The sequence below is a fragment of the Salvelinus fontinalis genome, chromosome 25 (assembly GCF_029448725.1).
Source record: "Salvelinus fontinalis isolate EN_2023a chromosome 25, ASM2944872v1, whole genome shotgun sequence".
Lineage (NCBI taxonomy): Eukaryota > Metazoa > Chordata > Actinopteri > Salmoniformes > Salmonidae > Salvelinus > Salvelinus fontinalis.
This window is the reverse complement of record NC_074689.1, coordinates 21,243,183-21,261,452: the sequence shown is the minus strand read 5'-3', so window position 1 is coordinate 21,261,452 and position 18,270 is coordinate 21,243,183. Positions and strand designations below refer to the sequence as shown.

The 18,270-nt window shown below is 42.2% G+C and overlaps 1 protein-coding gene across 4 annotated transcripts in view; it reads right to left on the bottom strand.

Annotated features, from left to right (window-relative positions):
- LOC129822972 (trichohyalin-like) overlaps positions 1-18,270 on the bottom strand; it is a 156,121-nt gene that overhangs the window by 109,166 nt on the left and 28,685 nt on the right. For all 4 annotated transcript variants that reach the window (XM_055881585.1, XM_055881586.1, XM_055881588.1 and 1 more), the window contains exon 5: positions 16,575-16,704. In XM_055881585.1, coding sequence (XP_055737560.1) covers positions 16,575-16,704 — 130 coding nt within the window. The remainder of the gene's footprint in view (positions 1-16,574; positions 16,705-18,270) is intronic.

The following is an 18,270-nucleotide window of genomic DNA, read 5'->3' as shown; positions in this document are numbered from 1 at the left end:
GGAACTCTTTCCATGACACAGACTGACCAGGTGAATCCAGGTGAAAGAAAACTATGATCCCTTATTGATGTCACTTGTTAAATCCACTTTAAATCAGTGTAGATGAAGGGGAGGAGACAGGTTAAATGATTTCCAAGCCTTGAGACAATTGAGGCATGGATTGTGTATGTGTCCCATTCAGAGGGTGAATGGGAAAAACGCTTCTGTGTTTTTTATGCTCAACAGTTTCCTATGTGTGTCAAGAATGGTCCACCACCCAAAGGACATCCAGCCAACTTCAAACAACTGTGGGAAGCATTGGAGTCAACATGGGCCAGCATCCCTATTGAACACTTTGTAGAGTCCATGCCCCAGACAAATTAAGGCTGTTCTGAGGGCAAAAGGAGAGGGTGCAACTTAATATTAGGAAGGTGTTCTTAATGTTTTGTACACTCAGTGTATATAGCTATTGCCTATCATCACGGTTGATATGGCCAGTAGCCCTAGTGACTTTCTCACGTGAAAGGTAAACATACAGGCAAATATAGCCTAGAAGCGGATTCAGCACCACGGACAGCGATCTGAATTCCCAAAATTTGAAAGTTCGGTCCGACAGAGGAAGGTGGAAGATGCAAATTTTTACAAAATGATGAACAAAAAACAATAAGCAGCCTTTTTAAATAACTTAATGTTATTTAAATTTAATGTCCTACAGTCACTGACACCTTTCATGCAATGGGCATCGCACATAATGAGTCCAAACATTTCACAGAAGCTGGACAAAAATAATGTACAATATAAATAAAAAACAGGAATGTCTTGACTGTTTTGCTGCTCGGGATATTTTTATAAAATGTTGGTGATGTACATAAGGTTACTGTGCGGGCCTCCGCTGGCAAAATCAATGCCATAACCAATTGTGTTATAGGTAAGACCAGCTTTTGGTCGGTCTTAAATATCCAAAATATTCCCACCCCTCCCACCTCAGAGCAAGAGAGCGGATGTTAGACAGGTAAATTGACAAACCTGGCGTAAGGGATGGAAAATGCTAGTGCGCCAGTTTTTACATAACAAAATTGCAAACTAACGTGCATTTGAGACTTGCGTGTCCTTACCGGCAGATGAATATAGAGGCCTCAGTTTAGTTAATGTCATAAATAGCATGACATAAAGGAAAGTGCATAGAAATGCAGCATCGTGGCTTTTTTTATACCTGGATGGGAACATGTCAACTTAATCTAGTTTACAGCCAGGTCAAGCAATTGATATTCAGAGTATGTGTGTCTAATCTGGGTTAAATCAGTTTACCTAATAAGAGAAGGGCACACAGCAGCTGACTCAGCGATTAGCATGTAGCATTAGCATAAAAATAAAAATAGCATTAGCATTCCATTAGAACACGCTGTAGTTAGCAAAGCGTGTTGTAGTCCTGCGCTAGTCCCTGCCTTTAAACATGCAGTTGCTGTGGTTAGCATTCAGTGCTCTATATAGAGCGCTATAACGTCCCAGTCAAACTAAAGGCACTCTCTTTCATTAGTGCATTAGCTCAGCTAATGGCTAGGCTAATGTTTATGCTAAGTGGAGAAAGGTGAGGACTTCACTTAAGAAATTGGATTAACTCTGAAGTACTTTAGATTTAACAACAGAAGGAAAGTGCCTTGGCTCTAACTAAAGACAAAGCAAATGTTTAATCACACAAGTTGGTTGAGAACTGAGAAATTGATGCAGGGAGAGGAGAGGGGTCGAATGAGAAAATTGGAAGTGGAAGATGATCAGGTGACCAAAGACTGTGACCTAAAATGTTGTGTATTGTGGTGCAGGAATGAAGCACCAGGAAGCAGCATTTACAGAACCGTGTGAGTGGGCTTCTCTTTCTTTGTTCTCACTGTTTTGGCCAACAACAAAAAAACAGTTTCCAAAGTCACTTGGGCTACATTACAGTGGGTGCATATACAAGGTTTGGATCCTTGGGATGTGCAAATCACCCAACTGCTGTTTGATGACGATGATTGTAACCATGATATCATCTGATTCTAATGATGAACCCTTCCAGACACTATAAAACTACCCACAGCAGAGCAGAAGACTCCCCTCGTATTTAACATTGACCGCACTGCATAACCCATCCATCTGCACAACCAGACAGTCAAAACCAATCCATATCTACAACGCACTCTGCAACGACACAGCCCAAACACACGCAGAGACAGAGATGTAAATTAAGAGAGCTTTTGGTTTGACTTTGTGAGGGTGGCGGTTACAGATGGGAGGAGTTTTCCTGTCAGACATGAATCTTCGTCTGTCCTACTCTCTCTCTCTGCATCTGTCCTGCCACCGCTAACTGGAGCCTGAACACTGTCTGTCTGTCTGTCTTTCATATGGTCAGAGACTAAGGAACGCCCTAGCTGACTAAACTAAAGGAAACCCATTGCACTATTAGAGGGGAAGAGTCCTTGGACTTCAAATAAACAGACACCACTACAGACATATTGAATGTCCCAGAGCACACACAGTAACATCTGTCCCTCTCCACTCACATCTTACTCAGCAGTAGCACACAAGCATGCACACACGCACGCACACAGAGGGAGAGAGAGCGAGAGAAAGAGAGAAAGAGGACTGGAAATCAAACATGAAACCCTCTTGAGAGCCCTCATTCATAGCCTCATTTGCATATTTAATTAGGCTCTTCGTTACAGGATAAGTAGCGTTTATTCAATTTGCTGAGTCTCGTTTGCTGGCATACGTTCAATGAAACCCCAGCGAAGGCAAGCTGGCACTGAAGAGAGCGGGTGGGGGGGGGGGGGGGGGGGGCAGAGAAGGGAGAAAAATTAACTGCCATTCATCAACAGCTGTTCACCATCAGGTGGCTTCTCACCATGCATGCACAAATTCACTGGCTCTTCAGCCACTCATTATCATTAACATGATGAGCTCTATCCAGTGACAGTTTGTGATTCTCTCTCTCACTTTCTGTCTCTTATCGTGTGTGTGAGAGGGCTCTTTAATCCCTCATCATCATTAGGCCAGTTTAGCATAATTAGCATCGTTAGCCAGATGAGCTGTGTAGTGCCAGACTGTGCCAGCCTCCGTTTCTCTCTCTCTGCCTGCCCCAGCAGTGGTTTCAAGTCATTTTGCAACAGACATTGGTCATTAAAAAGGCAAGAAAAATTATCTTAAAATCTGTATGCTCAGAACATAGGCCTAACTGTTGCTTCATTACCTATATAAAACAAGGATTTCGTGAATTATAATTTACCCTACATAATTCTACATAATCCTACATACATCAAACATAATTATATTCATAGAGGCTGGTGTTAAAACCACAAGTGAATTAGATACAGTATGTATATTGGATAGATACAAATCAGAAGGCGGGCCACAAACAGCCCCAGGGCCACGCGTCGAGACCCCTGCTCTCTGTCAGCTCAAGGAGACACCTTCTCAAAGCATCAACACACAAGTGACCACTCCTGTCTCTGTACAACACACAACACACTACGACAGCACACGAGTAGGACAAAAGCTAGAGCTCGGCTTCATTCAGTGAAATTAAACATGCTCTCGTCAGCCGCAGGGAAGCGAGCCGAGTAATGCATTATTCATCTGTACTTCACAAAGGAACATTAATCAATTATGAAGATATGAAGAGCGGTAAGTAGGAGACGGAAGACAAGGCCAGCAGTATTAATATGCGGCTGCATCGTGAGGCTAACGCTTTCCTCGCAAATCAATACTTTGTAGATTCATTTTGAGCGGTTGTGCTAAGATGAGGGGGGGGTGAGGGGTGAGGTCTTAGGGTCTGAATTAACATGACTCACCCGTTCTTTTCTGCTTGTTTTTGTCGTTTACTGTATTTTGTCTTGGTTTACACAACGGAGGAGAAAGGCAAAAGACCTTCGACAGGAGAAAAGGAGAAGTATGAAGAATGTGGCTGAACATCATCGAAATGAAGAGGAGACAAAGACAAAAGAGACAGAAAGAGACAAAAGAGACAGAAAGAGTGACCATGAAGTTTGAGTATTGAATTTAGATAATAAAATATCTCCTTTTCGAGCAAGATGAAACTCTGAAATGTTGTCACCACACACTTCAAAATCACTTCTATGGCTAATCCTTATTTATGAACCCAAGTGCCGAATGATAACCAATCTTTATATAAATTGCATCCTAAGCTAGGCTAAATAAAACAAAGGCTTTCTATCCACACAGGAAGTGGCTAAATCTGACTCACCTAACCGACTCTAATGCAGGAAGTTTTCTGGCAAAAGTTTTTTCGGGTCGCTTAAGTCCAAAGAGTGTAATATTTTGTATTTATTGATTCATTTTGGGATGTAAGAACATTTTCTGTGTAAACTTAAACAACTAAAACCAGATACAAAGTATGTAGAAAAGATAATGAACCTAGACTTCTATATTTTTCAAAAATATAATCTTTGAGAACTAACAATGACCAAAATAAAAGCTAGACAGTCAAGAAGAATTGTAAATTCAAAAAACAACAAATTGACAGAAGGCTCTAATAAAACTAAGAGAACTGAGGGGCACATTTCACTAACGCCATATAAGGAAACGTTTACAGGTTGTTGTTTAAATCATTTAAAGATCACTAGGCCTTGTACTTACATAAGAACAAGGTTGTGAGGCATCCTGTGTAGGAAAATACTTTTTTTTTGTAGATATTACACAAAGAACAGGAAGTAAAAACATAGAAGTCCAGTCAACCATGTACTGCCTTCTTACATAATGATATTGCAGCAACATTATACTGTATACTGTTATGATACTTAGTGTCTAACCCCTTGACATTGAGTGTCTAACCTTATGACATTGAGAGTGTAAGTGGATGACCAAGAGGTAGAGAAAGTATTGTGAGTCATGCCAAGGTTGTGATCTGGCCATATTATAATAGAATACAAGTGTAGTGATTTCTGAACAACAAATGTGATTCAACCACTAACCATAGTCTTAACCTTAACTACCCTGACCGTAGAACTAATAATAGATAACGGAACAAAAACCAGGGGAGAGGAAAGAGGGACAGAATGAAAGAGTGAATGAAAGAAAGATAATTGAAAGAGAGGGAAAGAGTGGTTATGAAGATTGCACCCTAATGGCAGTTACGTTGCCCATGTTCTCGCATTGTATATTCATATAAGCAGAAGTATTCTAATATTCCTAATGACATTTCAGTCTGTGACTGGGTGTGGTGGTGCTTATTCCATTACATAGCACATTAAGGGAGGGGATCATGAAAAATGCATAGAATGTATGAGTGAAGGTACATGGGACATTAACCACATTGTAGGGAGAAAGATGGAAAGAGAAAGAGAGGAAGGAGGAGAGAAAGAGAGAGCCCCCACATTAACTGGGCCATATGGTTGAAAGACTCCTCATCCCTCTGGTCACCTCAGGGCCAAACAGTTGCCCCAAGACACTGAACTAAGGTCATTTTATAATTTTTCTGCCTAATGTTTAAGGATAGGATTGAGGGATGGTAAGCTGATCCAATATCTGTGCCTAAGGCTACCAATCTTATCTACCTCACCCCTTACCTCAGCATTCAAATTGGATGCCTTCTCCTCCCATTCCTTCCTAGCAAGGGCCCAGGCCTCTCTCTGTTCCTCCTCTCTCTTCTTCCACTTCTCTTCTCTCTTTCTGTGCTCCTCCTCTTTCAGTCTCTGGTCCTCATCATGTTGTCTCTCATCCTCTCTCTTACTCTGCTTCTCTTTCCTTCTCTCCTCTTCTCTCTTCCTCTGCTTCTCTTTCCTTTCATCTTCCTCCCTCTTCCTCTCCAGCTCTCTCTGTCTGTGTTCTTCCTCTCTCTTCCTCCACTCTTCTTCTGCTATCCTCTGTTCCGCCTCCTGTTTCTTTACCTCCTCCTCTAGCTGTCTCATCCTATCCTTCTGTTTGGAAAGCTGAGGGGAGACCACACAGAAATACTACACTTTTCTATAAGAACATATAGTGCCTTCCGAAAGTATTCAGACCCCTTGACTTAAAAAAGATAATGGATGCATTATTCTAAAATGGATGAAATCGTTTTCCCCCTCATCAACCTACACACAATACCCCATAATGACAAAGCAAAAACCTGAAATATCACATTATATCAAATATCCCCACCCCGCCCCACTGGGTAGCACAGAGCAACACTTTAAGGGGCATGGCACTAATAATGTCGCTGACTAGGGAAACGTTCCCGCTGTTCTTAGTGCCAGTCTGCACGTTCAAACTAAAATGCCCCTTAGATATGAATTCGGAGGGCAGATATCATTAAATATTAAAGCATTAGACCTCTCACTAAAGGCATCAGTCAAAAGTTGTACTTAAATCCGAACTGGATTTAACGAAAAATGACATGAAAAGCACACATTTGTAAATTGTAATTGGAAAGTAATTGGAAAGGTAGATACAAATTATTTGTGTCTAACCCAACTGCTCACCAGGCAGAGCAATTGCCGTCCGGACCGTTATGCTGTTCTGCTATAGCCTAATAAACAAATGCCGGTGGCTTATATCTTCAAAATGCTTTAAATGCTTTATTATCCAAAAGTAAAAGCATATACTGTACAGTACTGTATTTCTTCATCAGCATCTTTATGCTTTCGTTAATAGAATAAATATAAAAATACTCTTTAAAAATGCCAATATTTATTTAGTTATGGATCCATAACGAACTACTATGGGAATAAATATCACTGAATTACAGAAATATTGTAACAAAGTTGTCTAATGAAGGTAAACAAATTGTTGCTTACTGGAAAATACTCTTTCAAACACGCATGGTAATGTTATACAGCGCCATTATGGCTATTAGCAGGTAGCTGGACAATAGACTTGCCTAGAAGGAGGATAGGGGGAGAATTCTATCGTCAAATGTATTTCTTAGTTAGGTTGGCTGTATCACAACCGGCTGTGATTGGTTGCAATTTCAGTTTAATCCACCAGAAAATACAAAAAAAAGAATACAACAAAAAGTATTATCATTATTATTACGTATCACATCGACTGTGATTGGGGGTCCCATAGGGCAGTGCACAATTGGCCCAGCGTTTCTCTCCCTCTAAAAAACAGAAATAAATGTTTTGGCCTTTACAAATATTATTTCGCCCTTTATTCAGATTACAAATGGCTCACTTTCATTTTTTGGAAAGAAAATAACCTCCAAAATATCGTTATATATTATCAACTTGATGGCAGTCATATAGCCGGCACCTACATAAAGCTGAGTGACTCACTCATTCATGGTTTTGGATTAAAATAAATAAGTACCGACATTCTTTCTGATAGTCTTTAATAAAAACATTTTTTGGTTATCCTGACCTGGACACCATGTGCAGTATTATAATAGGCCATTATGAGCTAGTAGCAGGACAATATACCTTTACCGACACCTCACTGTATTTTGATACTTTGTGGATGGGGCCTCCCCAGTGGCGCATTGCCACAGATGCAGGTTCGATACCCATGCTGGCCGCCACCGGGAGACCCATGAGGCGGATTTTGGTTTTAATTTAGCATCCTCCAATCCTCTATATGTAATTATTGGCGGAGAGCCACGTCATATTTTTAGATATACTGTAAGCCTAACGTAGGCGACATGAGTCTCACTAGTGTTGAGTAATGTGCTGTTAAAAGTGGTGTCGGTCTTATTTATTTAAAGAGCATATTGAAGTTAGAAGCAATAGGATTTGAAGCAATAGCTTACAACTATTTTAGCACCGTTTCGCGCTGCTCTAAAACAAGCATGGGGACTGGTCTTGATAAATCAATGAGATTTTTATTTTCACTGAATCTCCGTTTGGGTATTGGTTAGACTACAATTATACAATTAGGGTGTAGACATGTTATGCTCTTAGTGTAACCTAACCTAAACTAGGCAAGCCAGTTAAGAACAAATTATTATTTACAAGGACAGCCTACTCCTTCCTCCCCATCGGGGAATTGAACCCCGGTCTCCCACGTGACAGCACGACACGGGATTCTTTAGCTAAATAGCCCAGTACTGTAGCCTACTCACGACCGTAACATCGTACAGCGACATATTTAAGAGAAACCCAGGCGGTTTTTGGTTTTTCTTGGAATAGAAACACCATAATATTAATACAATTAATAAAGCAACATTTCTTAAAATCTGTCCCATTCACTATGTTCTTACAAAAAAGGTTTGAAATTCTCTAGTACAGCCACTATTGAAGGCTATCAAATGCGTCTCAAAGATACCCTCGGGTGGTCAAACTAGCACGAACTAGCATTAATGGTAACAGTGGTTGACACTTAAATAACGTGCCATAGAATTCTGCGTCACCATGCAAGCTGTGCTTGTACACTGCAAACTTTTAAAGGACAAACCACTGTACATATGAGACAAGTAATGCAAGATGTGTAAACATTCTTAAAGTGGCATTATTAAAGTGACTAGTGTAACATTTATTAAAGTGGCTAATGTGCTGGTGATGGTTGTTTAACTTCTCTAGGATAGGGGGCAGCATTTTCACGTTTGGATGAAAAGCATACCCAAATTCAACTGCCAGCTACTCATCCCCTGAAGATAAGATATGCATTTTATTAGTAGATTTGGATAGAAAACACTCAGAAGTTTCTAAAACTGTTTGAATCATGTCTGTGAGTATAACAGAACTTATTTAGCAGGCGAAACCCAGAGGACAAACCATTCAGATTATTTTTTCTTTAGGTCACTCTCTTTTCAATGGATTTTCATTGGGAACACAGATTTCTAATTGACCTTCTTGCAGTTCCTACCGCTTCCACTGGATGTCAACAGTCTTTAGAAATTGGTTGAGGTTTTTCCCTATGTGTAATGAAGAAGTACGGCCATCTTGAACGAGGGTCACTGGAAGTGTACTGTTAGTTAGAGGCGCGTGACCAGAAAGCTAGCTACAGTTTGTTTTAATGCTGTATTGAACACAGATCATCCCGTCTTCAATTTTATCGATTATTTACGTTAAAAAATACCTAAAGTTGTATTATAAAAGTAGTTTGAAATGGTTTGGCAAAGTTTACAGGTAACTTTTGAGATATTTTGCAGTCACGTTTCACAAGTTGGAACCGGTGTTTTTCTGGATCAAACGCGCCAAATAAATGGACATTTTGGGTAAATATCGACGGAATTAATCGAACAAAAGGACCATTTGTGATGTTTATGGGACATATGAGTGCTAACAACAGAAGCTCATCAAAGGTAACAACCAGTGTAGCTTTTATTTGGTATCTTTCATGTGTGATTTAATGAAAGTTTGATTTTTATAGTATTTTTTATTTATTTGGCGCTCTGCATTTTCTCTGGCTTTTGGCCAAGTGAGACAGTAGCGTCCCGCCTAAACTCAGATTTTTGGATATAAATATGAACTTTACCGAACAAAACAAAACATACAATACACATTGTGTAACATGAAGTCTTATAAGTGTCATCTGATGAAGATCATCAAAGGTTAGTGATTAATTTGATCTCTATTTCTGCTTTTTGTTACTCCTCTCTTTGGCTGGAAAAATGGCTGTGTTTTTCTGTGGCTATGTACTGACCTAACATAATCCCAAGGTGTGCTTTCGCCATAAATCCTTTTTGAAATCAGACATGTTGGCTTGATTCACAACAAGAGTAGCTTAAATTTGGTGTCTTTCATGTGTGATTTCATGAAAGTTAGATTTTCATAGTAATTTATTTGAATTTGGCGCTCTGCATTTTTACTGGCTTTTGGCCAAGTGGGACGTTAGCGTCCCACATATCCCAGAGAAGTTAACAATCTGATGGCCTTGAGATAGCAGCTGCTTTTCAGTCTCTATGTCCTAGCTTTGATGCACTTGTACTGACCTCGCCCTCTGGATGGAAGTGGGGTGAACAGGCAGTGGCTCGGGTGGTTATTGTCCTTGATGATCTTTTTTGCCTTCTGTGACATTGGGTGTTGTAGGTGTCCTGGAGGGCAGGGAGTTTGCCCCTGGTGATGCGTTGTGCAGACCGCACCACGCTCTGGAGAGCTCTGCGGTTGTGGGCGGTGCAGTTGCCGTACCAGATGGTGATACAGTCCTAACAGGATCCTCTCGATTGTGCACCTGTAAAAGTTAGTGAGGGTTTTCAGTGACAAGACACATTTTTTCAGCCTCCTAAGGTTGAAGAGGTGCTGTTGTGCCTTCTTCACCACACTGTCTGTGTGCGTGGAACATTTCAGTTTGCCGGTGATATGTACACTGAGGAACTGAAAACGTTCCACCTTCTCCACTGCTGTCCCGTTGATGTGGATAGGGGGGTGCTCCCGTTGCTGTTTCATGAAGTCCACGATCATACTTTTTGTTTTGCTGACATTGAGTGCGAGGTCATTTTCCTGACACCACACTCCGAGAGCCCTCACCTCCTCCATGTAGGCTGTATTGTCATTGATGGTAATCAAACCTACCACTGTTGTGTCGTCTACACACTTGATGATTGAGTTGTAGGCGTTCATGCCCACGCAGACGTGGGTGAACATGGAGAAAAGGAGGAGGCTGAGCACGCACCCTTGTGGGGCCCCAGTATTGTGGATCGGCGGAGTGGAGATGTTGTTTCCTACCTTCACCACCTGTGGGCGGCCCGTCAGGAAGTCCAGGATCCAGTCGCATAGGGGAGGTCAAGACCCAGGGACTCAAGCTTAACGATGAGTTTGGAGGGTACTATGGTGTTGAATGCTGAGCTGTAGTCAATGAACAGCATTCTTACATAGGTATTCCTCTTGTCCAGATGGGATAGGGCAGTGTGATGGCGATTGCATTGTCTGTGGACCTATTGGGGTGGTAAGCAAATTGAAGTGGGTCTAGGGTGACAGATAGAGTGGAGGTGATATGACTAGTCTGAAAGCACTTCATGATGACAGAAGTGAGTGCTACGGTGCAATAGTCATTTAGTTCAGTTACCTTGGCCTTCTAGGGAACAGGAACAATGGTGGCCATCTTGAAGCATGTGGGGACAGCAGACTGGCATAGGTATTGATTGAATATGTCTGTCACGACTCCCACCGAAGGTGGCTCCTCTTCCTGTTCGGGTGGCGCTCGGCGGTCGTTGTCACCGGCCTACTAGCTGCCACCGATCCCTTCTCCCTTTTCTGTTGGTTTTGTCTTATTGGTTACACCTGTTTCTTGTTTAGGTTTTAGTTGGGCTATTTAAGCCGGTGAGGCCCGCCGGCTTTTGTGAGGGCTTATTTCCTCTGTTCGTGTTTGTGGTTGTGAGATTTTCTTGTTTTCCCCGGACTGGTTGGGTCCTGTTTTTGGGCCGGTCTTTGTTATGCGCCTGGTGTTTTGGCGTGACCATTGTCCTGCGCCGGAATAAAAAACTATTGTCCTTTACCCTCTGTTCCCTGCGCCTGACTCCGCACCCACTACTCATAGAAGAGCGTTACAACGTCCATAAACACACCAGCCAGCTGGTCTGCGCATGCTCTGAGGACGCGGCTAGGAATGCCGTCTGGGCCGGCAGCCTTGCGAAGGTTAACACATTTAAATGTTTTACTCAAGTCGGCCACAGAGAAGGAGAGCCCACAGTCTTTGGTGGCGGTTCGCGTCGGTGGCACTGTATTGTCCTCAAAGTGCGCAAAGAAGTTGTTTAATTTTTGAAAGCAAGACGTCGATGTCCGCGGCGGTGCTGGTTTTCTTTTTGTAATCCGTGATTGTCTGTAGACTCTGCCACATACGTCTCGAGTTTGAGCCGTTGAATTGCGACTCCACTTTGTCTCTATACTGACACTTTGCTTGTTTGATTGCCTTACGTAGGGAATAACTACACTGTTTGTATTCAACCATATTCCCAGTTGCAGTGCCATGATAAAATGCGGTGGTATGTGCTTTTAGTTATGCACGAATGCTGCCATCAATCCACGGTTTCTGGTTAGGGAAGGTTTTAATAGTCACAGTGGGTACAACATCTCCTATACACTTCCTAATAAACTCGCTCACTGACTCAGCGTATATGTTGATGTTGTTATCTGAGGCTACCCGGAACATATCCTAGTCCACGTGATCAAAGCAATCTTGAAGCGTGGAATCCGATTGGTCAGACCAGCGTTGGATAGACCTAAGAACGGGTGCTTCCTGTTTAAGTTTCTGCCTATAGGAGGGGAGCAACAAAATGGAGTCATGGTCATATTTGCCAAAAGGAGGGCGGGGGAGGGCCTTGTATGCATCGCGGAAGTTAGAGTAGCAATGGTCGAGCGTGTAACTCGCTTGTGTACTGCAATCGATATGCTGATAGAATTTAGGTAGCCTTGTTTTCAAATTAGCTTTGTTAAAATCCCCAGCTATAATAAATGCAGCCTCTGGATATATGGTTTCCAGTTTGCACAAAGTCCAGTGAAGTTCCTTGATGGCCGTCATGGTATCCGCTTGCGGGGGGATATACACAGCTGTGACAATAACAGAGGAGAGTTCTCTTGGGAGATAATACGGTCGGCATTTGATTGTGAGGAATTCTAGGTCAGGTGAACAAAAGGACTTGAGTTCCTGTATGTTGTTACAATTACACCATGAGTCGTTAATCATGAAACTTACACCCCGCCCTTCTTATTAACGGAGAGATGTCAATTCCTGTCGGCACGAGGAACTGAAAATCCCGTTGGCTGTACTGACTCCGACAGCATGTCCCAAGCTAGCCATGTTTCCATGAAACAGAGTATGTTACAATCCCGGATATCTCTTTGGAAAGCAACCCTTGCCCTAATTTCGTCGGCTTTGTTAACTTGGGATTGGAAATTAGCGAGTAATATACTCTGAAGCGGTGGGTGGTGTGCGCGCATCCGAAGCCTCACGAGAAGACCACTCTGGCACCTTCTAATCAGGCTGCGTTATTTTGGGTCGGCCTCTAGAATCAGTTCGCCTATAAGTGTCATCTAATGAAGATCATCAAAGGTTAGTGATTAATTTTATCTCTATTTCTGCTTTTTGTTACTCCTCTCTTTGGCTGGAAAAATGGCTGTGTTTTTCTGTGGCTATGTACTGACCTAACATAATCGCAAGGTGTGCTTTCGCCGTAAATCCTTTTTGAAATCAGACATGTTGGCTTGATTGACAATCAGTTCGCCCTGGGAGGTGCAGACAAAGGATCCGCTTTGGGATGGTCGTATTCCTGGTCGTAGTGCTGGTTCTGCTGGTAAGTTCACATCTCTCTGATATCCAATAGTTCTTCCCGACTGCATGTAAGAACATTTAAGGTTTTCTGGGCTAACAATGTAAGAAATAATACATAAAAAGTTTCTCCCATTCTTCTCTGCAGATCCTCTCAAGCGCTGTCAGGTATTGGAGAGACCTATTTACAGGTCTCTCCAGAGAGGTTAGATCAGGTTCAAGTCCGGGCTTGTCCCAAAGCCACTCTTATGTTGTCTTGGCTGTGTGCTTAGGGTCGTTTTCATCAAGGATCTCTCAATACTTTGCTCCATTCATCTTTCACTCAATCCTAACTAGTCTCCCAGTCCCTGCCGCTGAAAAACATCCCCACAGAATGATGCTGCCACTACCATGATTCACCATAGGGATGGTGCCAGGTTCTCCCATCTCCACAGAGGAACTCTAGAGCTCTGTCAGAGTGACCATTGGGTTCTTGGCCAGCTCCCTGACCAAGGAGCTTCTCCCCCGATTGACCTTCAATGCTGCAGACATTTTTTTGTACCTCTGGTACCGCTTGCCGTGCGGTAGCAGAGAGAACAGTCTATGACTGGGTGGCTGGAGCCTTTGACAATTTTTAAGGTCTTCCTCTGACACCACCTGGTATAGAGGTCCTGGATGAGAGAAAGCCAGTGATGTACTGGGCCGTACGCACTACCATCTGTAGTGCCTTACGGTTGGAGGCTTTACGGTTGGGAGCCTTTTCAGTTTCCTGAAGGGGAATAGGCTTTGTCGTGCCCTCTTCACGACTGTCTTGGTGTGTTTGGACCATGATAGTTTGTTGGTGAAGTGGACGCCAAGGAACTTGAAGCTCTCAACCTGCTCCACTACAGCCCCGCGATGAGAATGGGGGCGTGCTCGGTCCTCCTTTTCCTGTAGTCCACAATCATCCCCTTTGTCTTGATCAAGTTGAGGGAGAGGTTATTGTCCCGGCACCACACAGCCAGGTCTCTGACCTCCTCCCTATAGGCTGTCTCATCGTTGTTGGTGATCAGGCCTACCACTGTTGTGTCATCGGTAAACTTAATGATGGTGTTGGAGTTGTGCCTGGCCATGAAGTCATGAGTGAACAAGGAGTACAGGAAGGGACTGAGCACGCAACACTGAGTGGCCCCTGTGTTGAGGATCAGTGTGGCAGATTTGTTGTTACCTACCCTTACCATCTGGGGGTGGCCCATCAGGAAGTCCAGGATCCAGTAGCAGAGGGAGGTGTTTAGTCCCAGGGTCCGTAGCTTAGTGATGAGCTTTGAGTGCAGTATGGTGTTGAATGCTGAACTGTAGTCAATTAATAGTATTCTTACATAGGTGTTCCTTTTGTCCAGGTGGGAAAGGGCAGTGTGGAGTGCAATAGAGATTGCGTTTTCCTGAATTTAAAATGGATTAAATTGAGATGTTGTGTCACTGTCCTCCACACAATAACCTATAATATCAAATTGAAATTATGTTTTGAGACATTTTTACAAATTAATTTAAAATGAAAAGCTGGAATGTCTTGAGTCAATAAATATTTAACCCTTTTGTTATGGCAAGCCTAAATAAGTTCAGGAGTAGAATTTGCAAAAGAAGTCGCATAATAAATTGCATGGACTCATTCTGTGTGCAATAATAGTGTTTAACATGATTTTTGAATGACTACCTCATCTCTGTATCCCACACATACAATTATCTGTAAGGTCCCTCAGTCGAGCAGTGAAACACAGATTCAACCACAAAGACCAGGGAGGTTTTCCAATGCCTCGCAAAGAAGGGCACCTATTGGTAGATGGGTAAAACATAATATTAATAACAGACATTGAATATCCCTTTGAGCAAGGTGCAGTTATTAATTACACTTTGAATTGTGGATTAATACACCCAGTCACTACAGAGATACAGGTGTCCTTCCTAACTCAGTTGCCGGAGAGGAAGGAAAACGCTCAGGGATTTCACCCTGAGCCCAATGGTGACTTTAAAACAGTTACAGAGTTTAAAATGGCTGATCAGAGAAAACTGATTAACAACATTGTAATTACTCCGCAATACTAACGTAATTGACAGCGTGAAAAGAATGAAGCCTGTACAGAATGCACACATTTCAAAACATGCATCCTGTTTGCAACAAGGCACTAAAATAATACTGCAAAAAATGTGGCAAAGCAATTAAGTTTTTGTCCTGAAAACAAAGTGTTATGTTTGGGACAAATCCAATACAACACATTTTTATTTTATTTATTTTACCTTTATTTAACTAGGCAAGTCAGTTAAGAACAAATTCTTATTTTCAATGACGGCCTAGGAACAGTGGGTTAACTGCCTTGTTCAGGGGTAGAACAACAGATTTTTACCTTGTTGACTCTGGGATTCAATCTTGCTACCTTTCGGTTACTAGTCCAACACTCTAACCACTAGGCTACCTGCCGCCCCAACATTAAGATTACCACTCTTCATATTTGCAACCATAGTGGTGGCTGCATCATGTTATAGGTATGCTTGTAATCGTTAAGGACTGGGGAGTTTTGCAGGATAAAAAAAATTATGGATTGGAGCTTAGCACAGGCAAAATCCTAGAGGAAAACCTAGTTCAGTTTGCTTTCCAACAGACACTGGGAGATGAATTCACCTTTCAGCAGGACAATAACCATTTTGACTTAAAATTTGCTTGAAAATCTATGTCAAGACTTGAAAATGGCTGTCTAGCAATGATCAACAACCGTCTTGACAGAGCTTGTAGATTTTTAAAAAGAATAATGTCCAAATATTGTACAATCCAGGTGTGCAAAGCTCTTAGAGACTTAGCCAGAAAGACTCAGAGCTGTAATCACTACCAAAGGGTATTCTAACATGTATTGACTCAGGGGTATGAAAACTTATGTAAATTAGATATTTTTGCATTTAATTCTCAATAAATTTGCAAAAAAGGTTTCAAAACATGTTTTCACTTTGACATTATGGGGTATTGTGTGAAGATGGGTGAGAAAAAAATGTATTTAGAGAGAGAGAGGGAGAGAGCGCGAGAGAGAGAGAGAGAGAAAGAGAAAGAGAGAGAGAGAGAGAATAGTGTGCTAGCGCTAGCCCCATGCAGTTAAACAGCAGTGGGTGTAATTTCGTGACACTTCATAAGGAGGTGTGGGAAAGCTGTAAAACTCCCTGGTTTAATCTGGGCAGCCATTTTGTAACCTGGGGGCTGGACATGTAAGTCATTCATCACACGCTGAGCACACGCTTTAACACACAACACATGTAGCGCTGCTGGCTACACTGCCACAGCAATATCGTAAAAACTACCAAATCCAAGAAAAAAATACTACAACAACAACAAAACTGTTCCATCCACGGTATCAAGGAATAAGGAATTAAAAAGAGCAGAACAAGCACGATGGTTGCAGTTCAGAATGTGCTTCCTCTCTTCTCTGTATCTCCTCCGAATCCCAGTCTCGGTGTGTGTGTGTGTGAGACTCTCTCCTCCATACCTCAGTTTTGTTGAGTGTGTTATTCTCCAGTTGGAAGGTCTTGATGTCTCTCTCCAGACAAAGGATGGTTCTGTCTCTAGTCCTCAGCTGGCTCCTCAGATCCTCTACCTCAAGGTTAGGACTCATAGGGCTGCAGCAGAGACAAAATCCTTTCAAAGGCAATGCAGGTGCAGATATGGTTATCCTCAGACAGATCTGTCAGTTAACTACTATTTTTAGAACTTAAACCCAATGTTAAACACAGATACACACACAAACTCAGTTGGGAGACGCCTGTGAGCTCGACAGCTGTCAGAGGTGTCGGCATAGGGAGAAGATCGACAGACGGCTCTCACCACACCCTCCCAAAGTCACCAAGCTCATATCAAATTTGGATGTTAAATATTTCTAAAGTTGTACACGCAGAGACATATTGCAGGCGCACGCACGCACACCCGCACACACACCCAATCAAGAAGAAACAGAACAGAGTTGTGAATCCTGCTCAACTCATGAGGAATCACAGACATGCTGGTAAGAAAGAAATTGACTGATGCTGATTTCTGTTCTGATTTCACCAGGCAAAGTACATATATTAGGAGGCAATATACCAGTCAGACATTTATTATATCAAATATTCAGTGACAAGTTTTAGTCCTCAACTTCTCAAAAGAGCCAATTTATCTGTCTTTTTTTTTAACCTATTTCTAGAGGTTTTTTATCCACCATTTCCCAAATAGCCAGAATTTCATCTCAATTATCTACAATTTCATTATCTTGTCTGACCTAGCTGCCGTTCTACGGGTGGAAATCTCTGGAAATATAAAACCAGCTGAAATGTGGAACAGGGTACTTGAGAAAGGACATGTCTGAAATGAGAGAGTTGAATAGAGAAATGGGCTGGTGAATGGGAAGTAAGTGCAGCCAATTTTGGGTCTATTTTGTGAAACAGGACAGTTTTTCTAAGGACTGTAGATTGTCCCAGGGCTGAAACACTCTCACATGCTGGGATAAGAGAGCCTGTTTATCTGGGCTCTGACACACGCACGGACACAGGCATGCATATTCATACACACACACACACACACACACACACACACACACACACACACACACACACACACACACACACACACACACACACACACGCACACAGACACAGGATACACACACACGCCATCTCTGTCTCTTAGAGCATGCCAGTCTAGCTCAGACACAGGGACAGTGGTACTGTGGGTATCTTTGCACCAGACCAGGACTACAGAGCTTTACTGCACCTGTATCCTTATCATCTACATCTTATTAACCTGCATATTCTCATCACAGAACTCTTTAATACTACGGCTATATAGTCTATTGAAACAGGGGTGAAAATAAACAATAGGCTATATCTTTTTTTCCTTTCTGGTATTTTTTTAAATATAAAGCCTAATTCAAGAGAAAAGGCATTCCCTGTTGACATGAAATGAAACCGTTTTATTCCCCCTCTAACAAAATGGCCTGGCAATTTCATATTTTCAAATCATGAAAATTGCACCCTGCATTCTCGATAAATGCACAAGCAAGTTAGGGCAGAAAATGTATCCCGCTAAACTGTAGCATTCGTTAAAGGCTAATATATTTTGCCGCTTTTGTGTGGGAATACAATTTGGCACACCGCTATCGGTCTTTTAGGAACGTCCCATGACTATTATATAAGAAATGTGGGCTGTACATT